Source organism: Chlorocebus sabaeus, chromosome 2, assembly GCF_047675955.1.
Source record: "Chlorocebus sabaeus isolate Y175 chromosome 2, mChlSab1.0.hap1, whole genome shotgun sequence".
Classification (NCBI taxonomy): domain Eukaryota; kingdom Metazoa; phylum Chordata; class Mammalia; order Primates; family Cercopithecidae; genus Chlorocebus; species Chlorocebus sabaeus.
In genome coordinates this window covers 52,543,016-52,559,813 of record NC_132905.1, presented here as the reverse complement: position 1 = coordinate 52,559,813, position 16,798 = coordinate 52,543,016, and the positions used below count along the sequence as shown (strand labels likewise).

General features: G+C 44.3%; 1 protein-coding gene across 2 annotated transcripts in view; it reads left to right on the top strand.

Annotated features, from left to right (window-relative positions):
- Nucleotides 1–16,798, top strand: part of ISM1 (isthmin 1) — a 78,043-nt gene that overhangs the window by 48,219 nt on the left and 13,026 nt on the right. For both annotated transcript variants that reach the window (XM_073008451.1, XM_007960397.3), the window contains exons 2-3: nucleotides 1,333–1,572; nucleotides 9,220–9,484. In XM_073008451.1, coding sequence (XP_072864552.1) covers nucleotides 1,345–1,572; nucleotides 9,220–9,484 — 493 coding nt within the window. In that variant the 5' untranslated portion in view covers nucleotides 1,333–1,344. The remainder of the gene's footprint in view (nucleotides 1–1,332; nucleotides 1,573–9,219; nucleotides 9,485–16,798) is intronic.

The window sequence follows — 16,798 nt, the reverse complement described above, 5'->3', positions numbered from 1 at the left end:
TTCTTGTCTCTCTCCACCAGTAAACATGAAAATGCTATCCCTGAAGGCTGGAGTAAATCTTTTGTGAGAGGAGAGGGGAGAAAAAGAAAGGCTGGTTTGGAAAAAGAGTCCAGCAACTTCTATACTCTTCAATCACTAGAGAAATTTCCCCATAGTGATAAAGAAATGGAGACATTTTTCACACCTGGGAAAAACAATGGGCTTGCACTTTTCAGTATAAAATCATTAGATTTCAGAATGCCTTTTCATGACTTTTTCTTTGACTATCCCTGTCTCTTCATCCTCATCACCTATGGTTCTTCCCTCCTTCCTTCTACAACAGCTTCGCTGGCCATTCTGTTTCTCAAACCAGCCAAACTCATTCCCATCCTGGACTTGAGTGCTCCCTTTGCTGTTCCCTTTGCTAAAATGTCCTTCCCCCAGATTATTGCAGGGTGCCACCTTCTCTTGTTCAGATCTTGCCTCAAGTGTCACCTTCTCTGAGGGGTTCTCCCTGACCAGCTATCTAAGGTTTTCCCCAGCCACTCTCCATCATCTTCTTTCTTTTCTTCTTGGCAGTCACCATTCTGTGATCTGATCTTATTTATTTATCTATGTACTTATTGTTTATTTCCCTCACCTAGTTGTACATTTCAAAATAATAGGTCTCATGTCTATCCTGTTTATTGCTGTATCTCCTATGCCTAGCATGGTTGGCATTTGTTGATTGGATGGATGGGTGTGTGGGTGGAAGGATGGATGGATGGATGGATGGATGGATGGATGGATGGATGGATGGATGGGTGGGTGGATATGTGAATGGATGTATGAATGAGTTGATGGACAAATGGACAGACAAATGGATGAATGTATGTAATCAATAATATGGCCCAAGAACTTTATCCAGCTTGGTCAGATCTTTTGCTCCACAGCCTACACAAAAGAAAGCAACTCTGGACACTAGAACTATAACTAAAGCCAAGGTGGTTAATCAGTTGAAGCTGTGAGAAGAGAAACATAATTTGGTTCCAGCTTTAAATAGCACCTATTCTCCTTCAATATAGTGTTTTCATTTTTAAAGTACTTTGAAGCTTAATAAGTAGCCCATAATTCATTAACCCTCAGAAAATTCCCAAGTAGCAGGCTAGAAGAAGTTTTCTGATGATCTGGCTTTTAAGACATGAAGAAACTAAACCATGGGGTTGCAAAACGAGTTTGGAATGTCCTACTGGCTTAATTTCAGCCGCTGGAATTGTCCTTGCTCCTGAATATAATGAACTGTTAAGGGTGACATTTTTTAATCATGTGTCTCTTTAATAGGTGTTTGTTTGCTTGTTTGTTTGTTTGTTTTAGAATAACCTCAACATGGGAAGTGAGTCCACATCAGAAACCAGCTTTTCTCTCTCCAAAGAAGAACCAGGGGAGCGTCTGGACCACCAGGCTGCGCACCAACCCCTCCCCAGACAGCGATTCCGACAAGAGACGGGGCACCCTTCATTGCAAAGAGATGGCCCCAGATCCTTTCTCCTTGATCTACCAAACTTTCCAGATCTTTCCAAAGCTGATATCAATGGGCAGAATCCAAATATCCAGGTAATTCTTGGCACATGGAAGATAGAAGATAACAAAACAGTCCATCTTCTGTTTTCTGATGATTCCAGTGGAAACTGCTGCCTTACCTCACTTTTCTTCTTAAACCCTTAATGATTCCTGCTTAAGATCATGTTATCTCCATAAGAACAGTGCTGCATTTCATTAAGCGACACCCATGATTGTGAGATGCACCATTATTTTGTGAACCACTCAAAAGAAGAAAACACTATCAATTAAAGTACGACACACCAAGGATTACAAAATACATACTAATTTAAGAGACAGTGAAATATAAAAGCAAATCAAAACAAAATAGTCCGAAATATAAAAACAAAACAAAATTGATGATGTGACAGTTTTAGGAAAAGGCCAATCTGACCTGCGAACAGATTGGGCAAATGATTTCAAACATTTCAAAGCACTCAGGAAAGCTCTTTCTCTTAATGCCCCTCTAACTTGCCTTGGACACCAGAAATTCCTTCACAAAGAGACAAGCTTCCGTTACTCTAAAGTATACATGACTTACAAAACAATAAGAGGAAGGAAGTTGAGAATAGGAGTTCCTAGGGGAGAGATGGCTATTTTCCACTAAGATGGGATCTGATGAAGCAGTAGGAAATGGAAGGTTAAGGAAAGGGTGACTGGGGTTAAAAACAATAACTTTCATCTACACTGAAATAGCTCAGTATACTTTACAAAGCAAATGTTGATCTGATTTGACCCTCCCAACACCCTCATGAAGGAGACAAAGCCCGTGTCATTTTTCTAATACTATCAGTAATGCACCAGATACTCAGGAAGTTACTGTTTGGTTTACCCAAAGTCACATGGCAGTAAATAGTAGTTGTAGGGTTCAAATCCAGGCTCTCAGACTCTCAACCCACATTCAGAGACAAACTCCTAATTTTGCATGTTGTTTGTACCTTTCTCTGTTTCCTCCCAAAGATGGTCCCTATGATGGTTGAGAGAGGCTCATCCCCCGAGCAACCCAGCCCCTAACCTCATATGACTGCTTCCATACTTTTTTTAAAGATGGCCTCACTCAGTCACCCAGGCTAGAATACAACGGCACAATCATAGGTTACTGTAGCCCCTACCTCCCAGGCTCAAGTGATCCTCCCACCTCAACCTCCCGAGTAGCTGGAACTTCAAGTGTGTGCCCCCACATCCAGCTCATTTTTAAATTTTTTTGTAGAAACAGGATTTTGCCATATTGCCCAGGCTGGGCTCAAACTCCTGGGCTCTAGCAATCCTCCTGCCTCGGCCTGCCACAGTCCTGGGATTGCAAGTATGAGCCACCATAGCCAGCCCATACTTGTAAGCTTTGCTTCCAATTCTTTCTATTTATATAGGGGCACCTTTTCCATACTTTTTCCTCTCTGGACCAAATGCCAGTTTGCTTACATAGCAGAAAGTTCCTGAACTTGGACTCAGACCAGTTGATCCTTCATTAACTGCTTCTCTCTCCACAGACTAACACCCTCTGCGTGATACGGTTTTAGATCAGGTTTCGTAGACCTGAGTTGTTTTGCTCTTAACACCAGTGTCATGGGGGCAGGCAAATCTCACTGAGAACACTTCATTAGAATACCAACCCCCACTGTATATAAAATGCTGCGTTAGGTTATATAGGAAATTGAAAAATGTAAACCCTGTTCCCTCCAATAAATTAGATCGGTGTGAAGATCCCAGCTACCACATAAAACAGTGCTGGAGGGATCATGAAGACAGAGGAGGAAAAGCACTGTGTCCCAAGGGGGTGCATCTCAACAGGTAGGAAGAAGTCAGACAGGCTCTGTTGATGGTACAGCATAAAAAATGTTGTGGAGGTCACTGTCGACAACCCATGCACAGAAATCACTGCCTACTGCCCAGTCAAGTTATTCTATTTCTGCTCTATACAATCCTTATCTGTAAATTTTCTGTTGGTGATACAGAGGGAGGGGGAGGGTGGCCAGCATTTTATTGATCTGATGACGTTTTTGCCCTAAAGAGAATAAAATTGTGCTGCATTTCTGGTCTTCTGTTTCTGGAAGACCACAAAAGGTTAGTATTGGTCACCCAGAAAGATGTTCAAAGAAAGAATAAAACAACTGCTAGCCCTGGGAGCCCCAGTCTTCTGTCAGCATGTAATTGTGTGTGCATGCACATACACACACCCACACACCACACAGCACTAGCCGCTGCTGCCTCATGCACCACTGCACTTGTGTAAACCAGTTCCCTGGTGGTCCTTTAAAACACGAGGTGCTTTCTACAAGGAGGTGATGGTTTCCGTGTTGGCAGCTCTCACCCCTTTCTCAGAGCACTGTTCTTTTGTTGAAATCCACTGGTTTGACACAGGGCCGATTCAGCCCAGCAGACAGTCCTGCTGGTCCCTGCGGGCCCCGTCAAAGCATTCCCTCTCCCTGGGTATCAGAGTGAAGTCAGGTGAGGGGCCCTTCAGTGGGTCGGCTTCCGCTGCCAGGCCCTCTGGCCTCATCTGCCCCTTCCCCTGGCAACCTGCCTTTGCCCCCACCTGGTTCTCCCTAGCTGGAGCCTGGGAGCTGAATGGGAACTTGATACCCGCCCTCCGCACCGCCCCACCCCCTCAGGCTCTGGAAGTGTTTCCCACGCTCCATGGCTAAGGAAACAGCCTGCACCTTTCCAAAGTGACATCGCTAAGCCCATGCAAGAGGCCACGTCCCCCCTGGGCCTCTTGACTTTCAGGATAGGAAATCCTTCTAAAAGCCCCAACACCTGCTTCTGTAGAGCATTTTAACTCCCAGGAGTCAGGCAGCCTCGGTCCCAAGTGAATCAGACAATTCTATTTTAAGACTGGCTTCAAGCTATGGAAGTGAGGAAGGGAAAAAATGCACAAAATAGAAATAAATGGCCTCAGACTCCTAAACTGAATCTCCATATGAAATTTCAAACGATATAAGAGGTTGGGTTTTATTGAAAACAAAAATCATTCGGGAAAGAAAGTGAATCCCCCAGAACAAGTTAGACTTTAGTATCCTTGGCTGAGTTTTCAGTCTGCAGCTGATAGCCAGTTATCAGAGACAAAAATCTCTGAAATAAATGCATTATTAGGCTTACTGCATCGGTTCATTACTACACTAGCTATTCACAACCAAATACTCTCTTTTCTGGATCAAATTGAGATTAGTATTCATTTCAATCAATATACTTATTTCTTTTCTCCCATCAAGAGGGACTTAAAAATAGTTACGTAAAGGCCTTTTTTTCCTTGCACAGACATATTACATGGCCACAGGCCCCTTTAGTGCCACAAGATACAATCAGATGAGTTGGCCAGGGTTACCGTTGTACGTGCTTCTACTTTTGATTTTGCCTCCTCCTTTTTCTCTAAAATACTTTTAGAGGAATGGCAGGTCTGGCTGGATAAGAATCAAAAAATTTCTCTGCCCAGGACATGGACCCATGCCCCTATAGAGACAAGCCTGTTCAGCTCAGATTCTCATGGGGTACTGCTGTCAATATATGGAGGCAGATTGACTTGTGTTTGGGATCAGGCACCACCATTTAGTCAGCCAGACTTGACCTCTATAGCCCCATGCAGGTTTACTGGGCCTCTCTGTGCCTCAGTTTCCTTGTCTATAAAATTGGAATGACAGTACTACCTACGAGTAACTATGTAGTATAATACTACATATAAGTGTGATTTTCTGTGAGGATTCAATGAGATCATCCATATGAAGTACTTAGCACAGGGCCCAATATAGGATAAGCTTCCCAAAACTGATAGCTGCTGGTTGGTGATGATATTGGAGATGAAGATGACAGAGGAAACATAGATAAGAATAATCGGGAATCAGAAGAACTGGTTCAGAGACCAACACTATACCTTCCTTGCTGTTTACCTCAGGACGTTGAATTCTCCAAGCCAGTTTGTGTGCCTGAAAATTGGGTCTAAGTTGTGTAGAAGGGACAGTAATGCCTGGATTGACAGGCTGCAAGTCTCAAAGCAGTAACCACAGTTAGCTGCGGTTGCCAACCTTGTTCTTAAAGCATCAGCAGGTCTGAGAAGAGGAAATTAGATATCTTCCTAGTCCATTTTGTGTTCTTTCCATGGCAGTTGTCGAGAAAGAAGGGGTAGAATGATCTGGATTTAAAACCATTGCTGGAGACATGTCCTTGGATGCTCTGTGCTCCTGAGGAAATCCTTTTCCTCTCTGGAAAATACCTGCCCATTCCCACGACTTTCCACAGCTCACAAGGCTTAGAGGACCAACAAGCAAGAAGGCTTTCCTGAGTTTGAAGAGCATGGCCTCTGGATTCTCAGTGGTGTTGGTTTATTATCAGCTAGACTAAGAGTGGTGTGGGTTTCCCTGTGGAAAGTGCATTTCCAAGCAAGAATCAAGAGTTTCCTTCTAGTCAATGTATTCATTTTCAAGAGAAGGAAAGCTGATCAAGGTGCATTGGAACTTTTCCTCATTTCCTAAGACAAAATTATCCAAGTTATCACTTCTTTTGGACTCTCTTTCTTGGAGCTGGGGAGATTGTGCCAGAAATTGAACTTGCGGCTTTTGAAAGAGTTCCCTTTCTTTTATCATCATGACTTGAGTGTGGAAAAGTCCAGAAGAAAAAAATATACTAAGACACTTCAATTATGTGTGTTAAAGATGAGAAAGGATGGTAAGATCTAGAGTCTTTGGAAATCTGTGCTCACTCCGCACCTACAGTTCATCACACTGATCATTATTTAAGACATCTTTATCAATGGATTCTTTGATGCTAAAATGTGTGTAAATAGAATGAGAGCAATAGGAAACATAAAACGAGCCCTTGCCATTGGAGAAGTCATTGATCACACTCATTAAGTCTTTTAAATTGGATGCCTATAAAACCTCAGGCTCAAGATTAGATTTCTTATTTTGATATCAGCATGAGGTTTTCACTTTGTTAACTGTAGGGAAGGGTGGATCCTAAGATTTGTTTGTTTTGTGTTTTGCTTTTGTTTTAATTCAGTTGAGGCAGTGGCTAGCAATTAAAGGGAAAAATAAACCTCTAAGTGTTGAGATTTAGTCATTGATATAGCTTTTGGAGTAAATTTATATTTTGCTACTCATTGCCTGGCCAGGCAACAAATCTATTTTGTTTGGATCTGAACAGCAGTTTGGAGGGGGAAAAAAATCATATTGACGGTAATAGCTTGAAACATGAAATTGTTTTTATTCCCAGCTTGGAGAAATTGCAGGGCACGTTTTGTTTAAGCAATCCCTTTGACTCCAGTCTGAATACAAATGGAATACCAAAAGTGTTGGGCACATTCCCTCTTATCTCCTACCCAGAGACTGATTTCATTACCATAATTGCAGGCTTGCCTGGCTCTTGGCAGCCTGTCCCCTCCAAGACCCTTACTAGCCTTGCAGACGATTGTTGCAGCTCAGTTGTTCCGTCTGCAGGCAGCGGGAGATGGGGCTGCAGAGAAGAAAGGTTATGTCTCCAAAGGCTCAGCATTGCCCTGTCACTGCCCAGCTTGGCTCGGCTCTACCCAGCTGTGTGCTCCTTCTCCACTTGTCTTTCTAAGCTTCTGTGTGGGTCCCTGTTACCATTACTCTCCCACGACCATTCATTCCAGCAAACAGCAATGATACAAGATGTATGATGTATTCCTTTGCTTTTCTTTCCCCCTTTTGTTTTTTGTTTGTTTGTTTGTTTGTTTTTTGTTTTTTACTTTTGGGATTACTGAAAAGCTCCACAATTATTTACAAATATGCAAAGGGTGCCTACAAGACTGGAGTAAGGGTGGTGGCATGGGGTAAAGCTAGCAGTGCCCTTCTAGGTGTCCCATGACAGAGGAGAAAGGTGCACTTGGCCTGCTGCAACCTGAGTAGACTCTGGGGTTGAAAGTCACCCTCTTGATCATGTGTCCAGACTCCACAAAACCACAGCCCCGGCCCATTGGCTGGGCAACATCCTTTGAAGTGAACAGAATTCAAACCTCCCCATTCCTAACACAAAAGGAAGGGGCTATTTGTCTCAGGGATGGGCACACCCCGGTGCAATTTGGCAGAGCATCTCAGCAACTCTCAGATGTCAGGTTAGGGCAAAACTGGAAATGCATCTGCCCAGTACATCTTGGGTTGATTACTTGGAGCGCATGTTTCTGATTCATTTGCACATAACTCATCCAGGGGGTGTTGCAAGAGCTATGTGATGGCTAAAGGAACCCAATGCGTCTTTTATTATGTTTTTCAAACAAGTCTTTCTACGTTGATTGTCTCTTGGAACCAAGAAGCTTCATTCTTCCAGCCCCGTGACAGACTTCAAAATGAGACTTTTGTAAATCTGAGAACAAGTTCTAGCTTGGGCTCCAGGACTATCTGCTCTGACCCTAAGGGTTGGTTGAGGAGTGTGCAGTCTAGGGATAAACCATGGGGTGAGTGAAAATCGTAGCTGGGAAAGCCTGGTCTTGAGGAGCTTGTACTTATGTCTCTATACACCCTGAAGCAACCAACCCCCACCTGCACCTGTGGTCTTGTTGTTTCTTTGGTCTCATGAGGGGACAGTAGCTTTGTCACTTACTTTTTGAGAGACAGTGTGACAAAGTTAGGGAGAGCATGGGCTCTAGAACCAGACTCCCCATGTCTGCCACTTACTAGCCCTGTGACCTTAGGCAAGTTGTTGATGTCTCTGTGCACCAGTTTTCCCTGGTTGTAAAAATTATCTGGCAGTCATCTCAAAACTTAATAGTTTGAGACAATGACCACGGGATTGCTGTTGGTCAGGAATTTGACTAGAACTCAGCTGGGAGAGCTTGTCTCTGCTCCATGTGGTGTTGGCTGGAGTGACCCAACTGAGGCTGGAAGATCCACGATGGCCCTACTCACATGACTGAGCCCTCAGAGCTAGACATGGGCTGAGAGACCTTGGTTCTTCTCCATGCAACTTCTCTCTTTACATAGTCTCTACACACGTAGTGGTCTAGGCTAGGCTTCCTTGCATAGTGGTTAGAACATTCCAAGAGAATGAAAATGGAAGCTGTAAGGCTTCTGCTAAGATCTGTCACCAATCCACTCCCATCCATTCTGCTGGACAGAGTGAATCACATGACCAATACAGATTGCCAGGGAGGAGAAATGGGCTCCACCTCTCTCAGTGGGAAATGTGGCACATGCAAACATGGATGGGAGGTCTTTACAAGAATTAAATAATATAGGTGGAGTATTTAGGATAGTGCCTGGTACAGAGTTTGTGTTCATAAATGTTATGTTTTGTTATGATTATTCTGGTATCACTTCAGGAACAAATATAGGACGTGTTTACTTCCTGAATGAAGGGCTTCTCAATACCACATGGAGGAGAGACAAACTCTCCAGGCTCAGCTCTACTCAAATTCCTAACCCACAGCAATCCAACAGTCATTGTTTCCAGCTATTAAGTTTTTAGTCATCCGTAAATCAGGGACTCCAGTGATGAATTTTCCCCTCTCAACCCGAGGCCATATTACATCTAGTCGTGGAATTCATGTGGACCATCCCTGGAGGTTTTCCATTTGTATCACTATGCGGTCTCAGCTTTCCTTCACAAGGGATGCATCCATCATTTTCCTCTGCCCTCTCAGACTTTCTTCCAAGGGTCACGTAGCTTGGAGGCTACTGACTCCACATTGACCCTGGCCTGTTCTGAATTCTTCAGGTCACCATAGAGGTGGTCGACGGTCCTGACTCTGAAGCAGATAAAGATCAGCATCCGGAGAATAAGCCCAGCTGGTCAGTCCCATCCCCCGACTGGCGGGCCTGGTGGCAGAGGTCCCTGTCCTTGGCCAGGGCAAACAGCGGGGACCAGGACTACAAGTACGACAGTACCTCAGACGACAGCAACTTCCTCAACCCCCCCAGGGGGTGGGACCATACAGCCCCAGGCCACCGGACTTTTGAAACCAAAGAGCAGCCAGAATATGGTGAGTTTACCACCCAGTAATATAAAATTGGTGGGAAGAATAAATGAGGATGATGCCTTGGACATGGAGCCAAGCAAAGCCCTGCTTAGAGCATGTGGCTTTTGGTCTTCTGTGAGGCAAACCTCACAAAGGCTCTGTTCCGCAGAAGCCCGAAGGAGGCACCAGCAGCCACATTTTTCTGGAAAGATTATAATTTTAAATCAAATCATAATCACTATGCCAATTATCTTAAGAGAGAATTTTTTTAAGGATCTTTGGGGTTCTTTCTGCCTTCCCTACCCCTCAAATTTCAGTTTTACTTCTAAAAATGAAGAAATTATCCAATAAACTTGCTTGTATTTTTTACTGTAAAAATTCATCCTGAAAATCAGTGTAGTGAAAGAGATGTATACGGCTGCTTCCTTTGACCAGGCAACTGTGTTATGTTTTATATTTCCAGTGGAGTGGTCCTTGGGAATCCACACGAACGGGTATGTCTCAGGTCTTCAAAGTAACCCTTCCCCCAATAAATTTCAAAACTCCAAGTTGGGACTTCTGGTTTCCTGTGTTTTGGGAGTAGGATAAGTGAGGTAATACCTTCCAAATTCAGTGAGTTAAAATAATAAAAATTCATTTCTCGCTTGAGTTGGTACGGGAGACAGCGTAGGAGAACTCAGCTCCACTCAATCATTCAGGGATCCAGCCTCCTCCCATTTTGGAGTTCCACCAACTGTTAGGGCCTGAGAGTTATCCCCTGGATATTCTGTGTCCAGCTGGTGTCCAGGGAAAGAAAGGGAGCTTGGAGAAGGAACACATACTCGTAAGGCCCTTGGCCTGGAGGTGACACACATCAGATCTACTGAAATTCTGTTGGGAAGACCTGGTCACATATACCCACCTTGGTGCAAGGGCAGCTGGGAAATGTGTTCTATGTATGTCCAAGAAAAAGAGGAAACCAATTTAGCAAGCATCTGGCCAGTTTTAGTGGGGAATCAGGCAGTTTGTTATAAGAATATTTAATGTCTTACAAATGCACCCATCATCATGCTTTTCTTGTGGCTTCACCATCAGTGGACTTTGGAGTGAGCGGTGTATGAAGAGGATGACTTGTCTTGTACCATTTGCATGCTAACCTTTATCCCCATTTTTCAACAGACCAGTTGTGTATTAGAGACTCATTTCTTCTCATTAATAGAGAATTCTAAGCAACTTCCAAAACAGCAAAACAAAAATATTATTTTGCCACATCATCAGTTGTTCAACCAACATTTATTAAGAGCAAATGTTGTGTCCAGCACTATGCTGGGTACAAAAATGAGCAAGGCATAGTTTGTCCCCAGAACAGATCTCACCAATCTGTGGATCAAGGGAGAAAATTAAACAATAGAGCAAAATAGTGCCATGGTGGAGATGTACATCAAATGCTAGGGTAACAGAAAGAGAACTCTATATCCCTTCCAGCCAGCAGGCTCATGAAACCTTCACCTTTCCCAAAGGAAGTCGAGTTATCTGCTTTCCAAGAGGGCGGACTTGGGATAATAGCCAACATTTAAATAGTACTTACCATGCACTAGTCCCTGTTCATGGCATTTCACATATATTATTTCATTTAATCAGCTCTCTGAGGCAGATACTGCACTTTACAGGTGGGAAAGCTAAAGCCTGGAAAATGTAAGCAACTTAACCTGGAGGGCTAAGACCTGAGACTCACCCCAGGCAGTCTGGGTCCAGAATCTGTCCTCTTGACCACTATACAATTCTACCTTTCTGGGGAAAGAAGTCGCACACCCTTTAGGACAGCAGAAGGATCTAGAAATGAGTGCTTAGGTTGGATGATAGAAATGGGAGGAAAAGATCAGTGCCATTGAATGAGAGAAGCACAGAGGACCGCTTGATGCCAGCCTGACATTGCACAGCTTTTGTGGCTTCACCTGTTTGCCTAGCCCAAACAGAACATTGTTTCTGAGAGTAGAGCTCAGACACCTGGCCTCAGAATCATTCAGTTGCATGTTTAAAAATGCCAATCTTGGGCCGCAACCCTCTCCCTATATACCAATAGTCCTCAAAGTGTGGCCCCCAGAACCAGCACCACTAGCATCACATGGAAATGCAACTGTTTCAAGCCTGACTCCAGACCTACTGAGTCAGACACTCTGGAATAGGACCCAGAAATATGTTTGAACAAGCCCCCCAGGCACTCTGCTGCATTGAGCACCTCTGTTTGAGATGAATGGTTCTCCACCTTGGTTGTTCATTATATTTACCTGGAGAATTGTTTAAAATCCCAATGCTTAGACCTCTCCCTAGACCAGATGAATTGGGATCTCTTGGGATGGGTCCCAGGCATCGTTGTCTTTTAAAGCTCCAAGGATGACTTCAGTGTTCAACCCAGGTTGAAGGCCACTGCTTTCCATCTCCTGAATGAGAAGGTCTAGAAGTGACACCTGGAGTCCGTTGTTGTTTGTGTCTTTGTTTCTTTCCTTTTTCAATCAGGGTCACCAGATGATTCTCTTGCACACTGAAGTTTGATGACCACCACTAGAAACAACTTTTTCATCTAAAGCCTTTACAGAGTACAGTTTGCTGAATTTATGAGCATTAAGAACACCCCCTCTACTTCCATCTTGAGGCTAGAATTTGCTCTACGGCAGTTACTGTGGCTACCTCAGCCACCCGCACCCCCAGCCTCCTAGACCTAGAGTACCATTGAGCTCCCCACATCAGGAGCTCACAGCATGCCTGGGCCATGGAGAGGCTCCCATCCTGTATTATTTCAAAGTACCTCCTAGTATCTTCCCCATCATTAGACTGGACATCGGGATTGCTGCTTTATAAATAAAGTTGTGTTCTGTACGGTACCTCTAAAGCAGTGCTTCTCAGACTTTCATACGTGAATAGCCCCAGGGGCTTGTTAAAATGCACCTTCGATGTAGTAGGTGTAAGAAAAGGGCAGAAGCCTGGGTGAAACTGAGACTGCTGGCCCTCCGACCACACTCTGAGTAGCAAAACTCTATGCCCATTGTAGGTGCTCAGTAGTGTTTGGCAGAATGAATGAATGAGTGATCATTGCGTCCCAGGATAGCCCACATTCTGGAATTCATCTTTTCCAGAATTCCATACAGCATCAGATAAACTGAGAATTCCCCTTTTCTTTCTGTTTTATTTATTTTTATTTATTTAATTTTTTTTTAAAGACACGGGTCTCGCCCTGTTGCCCGGGCTGGAGTGCATTGGTGTGATCAGAGCTCATCAAAGCCTCCAACTCCTGGGCTCAAGCAGTCATCCCTCCAAAAGTCCTGGGATTTTTATCCCCCAGACCCACTTTTATTGCAGTCAACAAGAAACTTGGAGCAATTTCTAAGTATTTATCCCTATATTGGGTGCTGTTGTGGAGGAAACAGAAAGAGAACATATCACCCAGGAAGGAGAGGTTCATGCAACAGCAAAGCAGTGCAAGTCACTCTATCTTGGGGCTTGCAGCCTCGTCGGAGACAGGCTAAAATTGCCACAGGAGCTGGCCTTCATGGAGGAGATAGATCTCAGAGTTTTGAAGGTAGAATTTTTAGTAAGAATTTAAATATTTGTCCGCAAGGAGTATTTCTAAAAATCCTAGGTGAAATACATATAGGATACAATGGCATCTGTAGAATAAATTACAAAATACACAACAGAAGATAGACCTCACTTGTGATGATGAAAACACATGTGATGATGCTGTGAGTCAGCTCAACTGTGGAAAGTATGTATTTGAGATGCTGCATTTTAAATCCTTTCTGTGTAGATACTTGGGGTATCCAGGGCAAAGAGAGAGTTCCAAATAAATATTTTTTTGTCTAACAGTAGTATACCATTTCTGGAACTGTTTAGAATAGCCCACATAATGAAATTACGTAGGTACTGCTTATTGTTACTTGGGTTAGGACTCAGTTCTTTGAAATTCTCTAACTGGTCATGATCCTATTTTAATAGAAGATTTCACAGTGATTTTTTTTTCAGTGGTTTTTCTTTATAATGTTGAATTATGGCCACGTAAATGGGTATCTTAAGGACAGAGCAACTTGGGCCAGAATCAAAACTGCTAGAATAATACCAAGCTATGGAACAGGATATGGCGGGAGCAGACAGATCTTAGATCTAATTCCAGCTCAGCCAAGTTTGAGCTGTGTGACCTTAGGCAAGTACCCTAACCTCTCTGAGCCTCAGTCTCCTTGTCCATAAAAAGAGGATGTTTCCACCTACCTCACAGCATTATTGTAGGAGTTAAATCAGTAGATAGACAGGACAGCTGGTTAAAGCAGGCCCTCAGTAATCTTGGATTACTTAGACACTGTTATCTTGAATTAATGGTGCAGGTTTACTAGTGGCCAAGTCAAGACCCAAGTCACTTCAGTTGCCCCACCACTGTGACTGACCCACAGAACTCTAGTGCCCTGAAACTATGAAAGGACTACTTTAAAACTCCAGCGGCATCCTTGAAACCCAGCTCTCAGCCCACTGCACTCGGGATAGTTTTGTTTCCCCCTTGAGTTATTTGATGTCACAGCCACTGGCTGTCAAAGCACCATATAAATGCTCCCAGGAACTGTTTTTTCCCGCCGTTGTCATTATATTTGCGATTATAGCTGCTCACATTGATTTTCTGCTCTGAGCAGTGGCCCCTGGTAGGTGAGCAACTGAGAACAGGCTTGTTTTATTATAGCAGAAAGGAGCACTGCCCTCAATGATTCGTACCTGTCAGAAATTCCCTTTCTGTTCTTTGAAGACATTAAACAAATAGAAATCCCCAAGAGGAGGGTCTTTGCTGGGATGTTGATGTGGGCCCATGTGCTGTGAAAGCTTCAGGGGAGTGAGCTCACATACACACTTCTTCCTAGGAGGCAGTTTCACTTCATTGCCAGCCTCAATAGAAATAATTAACCACATGGCGAGTTCCATGCCTAACTTTGGGGGACCCATATGAAAAAAAAAGTTTGGAAATAAAATGGCTTTGTGAGCATTTAAAATAAAGACATGGAGAAAGCCAATTACTGCAATCATAAATCCTTAATGGCTTCAGAGTCTGGCAGCTGTCTAGAGAGCATATTTTAGGGAGGATTTTATGGGGTATTTGTAACAGTTAGCTTTTGCTGCTTAGAAAACCACCCCCAGGCCAGGCATGGTGACGCATGTCTGTAATCCCAGCACTTTGGGAGGCCAAGGCAGGAGGATTGCCTGAGGCCAGGATTTCAAGACTAGCCTGGACAACAACCTCATCTCTACAAAAATTTTTTGAAAACCTTGGCCAGGCATGTTGGCACATGCCTGTAGTCCCAGCTACTCAGGAGGCTGAGGCAAGAGGATTGCTTGAGCTGAGGAGTTCAGGGCTGCAGTGAGCCATGATGATGCCACTGTACTCCAGCCTAGGTGACAGAGTGAAACTCCGAAACAGCCAAAAAAAAAAGGGGGGGTGGGTGGGGGGACGAAAGAAAAGCCACCCGCAAAATTAAAGGAACAAAAGAGTTCTCTCTCTCACGAGTCCGTGGGTTGTCTGGATTCTTCTGGTCTGGTCTGGTCTGGTCTGGCTTGGCTGGGGCTGGATGGTTTAGGCTGGCGTCACTCACAATGAGGGGTGCCCAGTTGTGTAGATGCTGTGTTGAGATGGCTGGGGCCTCTCTCCACTGGTCCCTCTCACTCCAGGAGGCTAGCCTAGGCCCTTCACGCTTGGTGGAAGAGTTCCCTGCAGCAAGAGGGAATGCATGGGCACTTTGTATACCTCAGCTGGCATCCTATTTGCTATTATCCCATTGGCCAAAGCAGGTCACGTGGCCCATCCTGGAATCAGCCTGAGAGGGGAGTAGCCAAGGGAATGGATTTGGAAAGAGGAATTATGGGCGTGATTTTTCACATAATCTGACACAATATTAATGTTTAATAATTTAGATCCAAGAAACTATAACAAGAAATCACCTCATGCAGGGATTCCAACACGAGTCTTATAGAGAGTTTAATGCTAAAATCTCAAAACTCAGGGGTGATGTCTCTCCAAATTTGCTAATTGCGATAATGGAGAGCCAAGGCTCCATAAGATTTCTGGATAGTAGAGGTCCCTTTGCTTTTGCAAAGCCAAGGACACCATTTGGCATCATTGGGTTATGTCTTATGCTAGTACCCACCCCACGGGTGATGCAAACTCTCCCTAGGGGATTTAATAAGACTTCTTCTGACTTACTCACTTCCCCATTTTTATGAATAAAAAACATTATAATCTTTACTTTTGACTTTTTTTAGCTGTTATTCCCTTTAACAAAATCTGGCCTCGGTGGTGCGTGCAGGATGTGACTGGGTGTGTGCTCATGTGCGTATGACCCGCTTCACCTGGATGCTTCTCTGACAAGTGTGCAATTGTGTGCTTGTTCCAGGCACCTCTCTGGTGCTCTTAGGGAGGTGACAGAGAGACACTGGACTGCAAAGTTCTCAGTGGGAGCAGTGACTGCCCCTACCGCAGTGGTTTCTCCATCCAGAAGCAACTTATCTCTCCAGTCCTTCTGTGTGATGCCTAATAAGAGATGGTGGAGGTGAAAGAAGCTAATGCCAGGGAAGGCAACCCAATTTCCTGACACAGAGCAGTAGTTTCAAATATCTGCTTAGCTGTGTGGTTGGAAAACCATTTCTTAGGAGAAAAATCAAAGTTCAGAAAAATTCTTTTTTGGGGATCCGGAGGAAAATAGATGGGGCCCCAGGGGCAGATGAGATGGGAGCAAGCTCTCCACTCAGAGTTAGGGAGGAGGACACAACCATGAAATCCACCCCCCACCACCCCGCTTCTCCAATTCCGCTTAGTGGACTGAGGAGGCTCCGCAGCTCTGTGTTTGCCTGAGGCATGTTCAGAGTGAACGCCACGTAAACAACAGCCTGGAAGGCTGGCACGGGCCCACAGTTCAGGTAGAAGCATGTGTGGACTACATTCCTGCCAGGCCTATGTAATAACAATCGCCACAATCTGCTATGAACAGAGGGCACTCCCTCCCGGCAAGGGGCATGCCTTTAGCTCCACACTTGGCACCAGCAGAGGCCCCAAGGCCATAGGAAGATCGGGGTAAACCAGGAGAAACTGTCGCAGAGCAGAGGTACTGCAGAAAGAATCATGCTTTAGAGAGAAGGGCTTGGTGCTAGAGCCCTACTTTCCCTTCTGTCAACCAATGACCTTGAACCAGGCATCCTACCACTCCAGGACTTTACTTTTGGTAAGAGGAACTCGGTTTGATAGGTGTATTAGTCTGTTCTCATACTGCTCATAAAGACATACCCGAGACTGGGTAATTTATAAAAGAAAGAGATTTAATGGACTCATAGTTG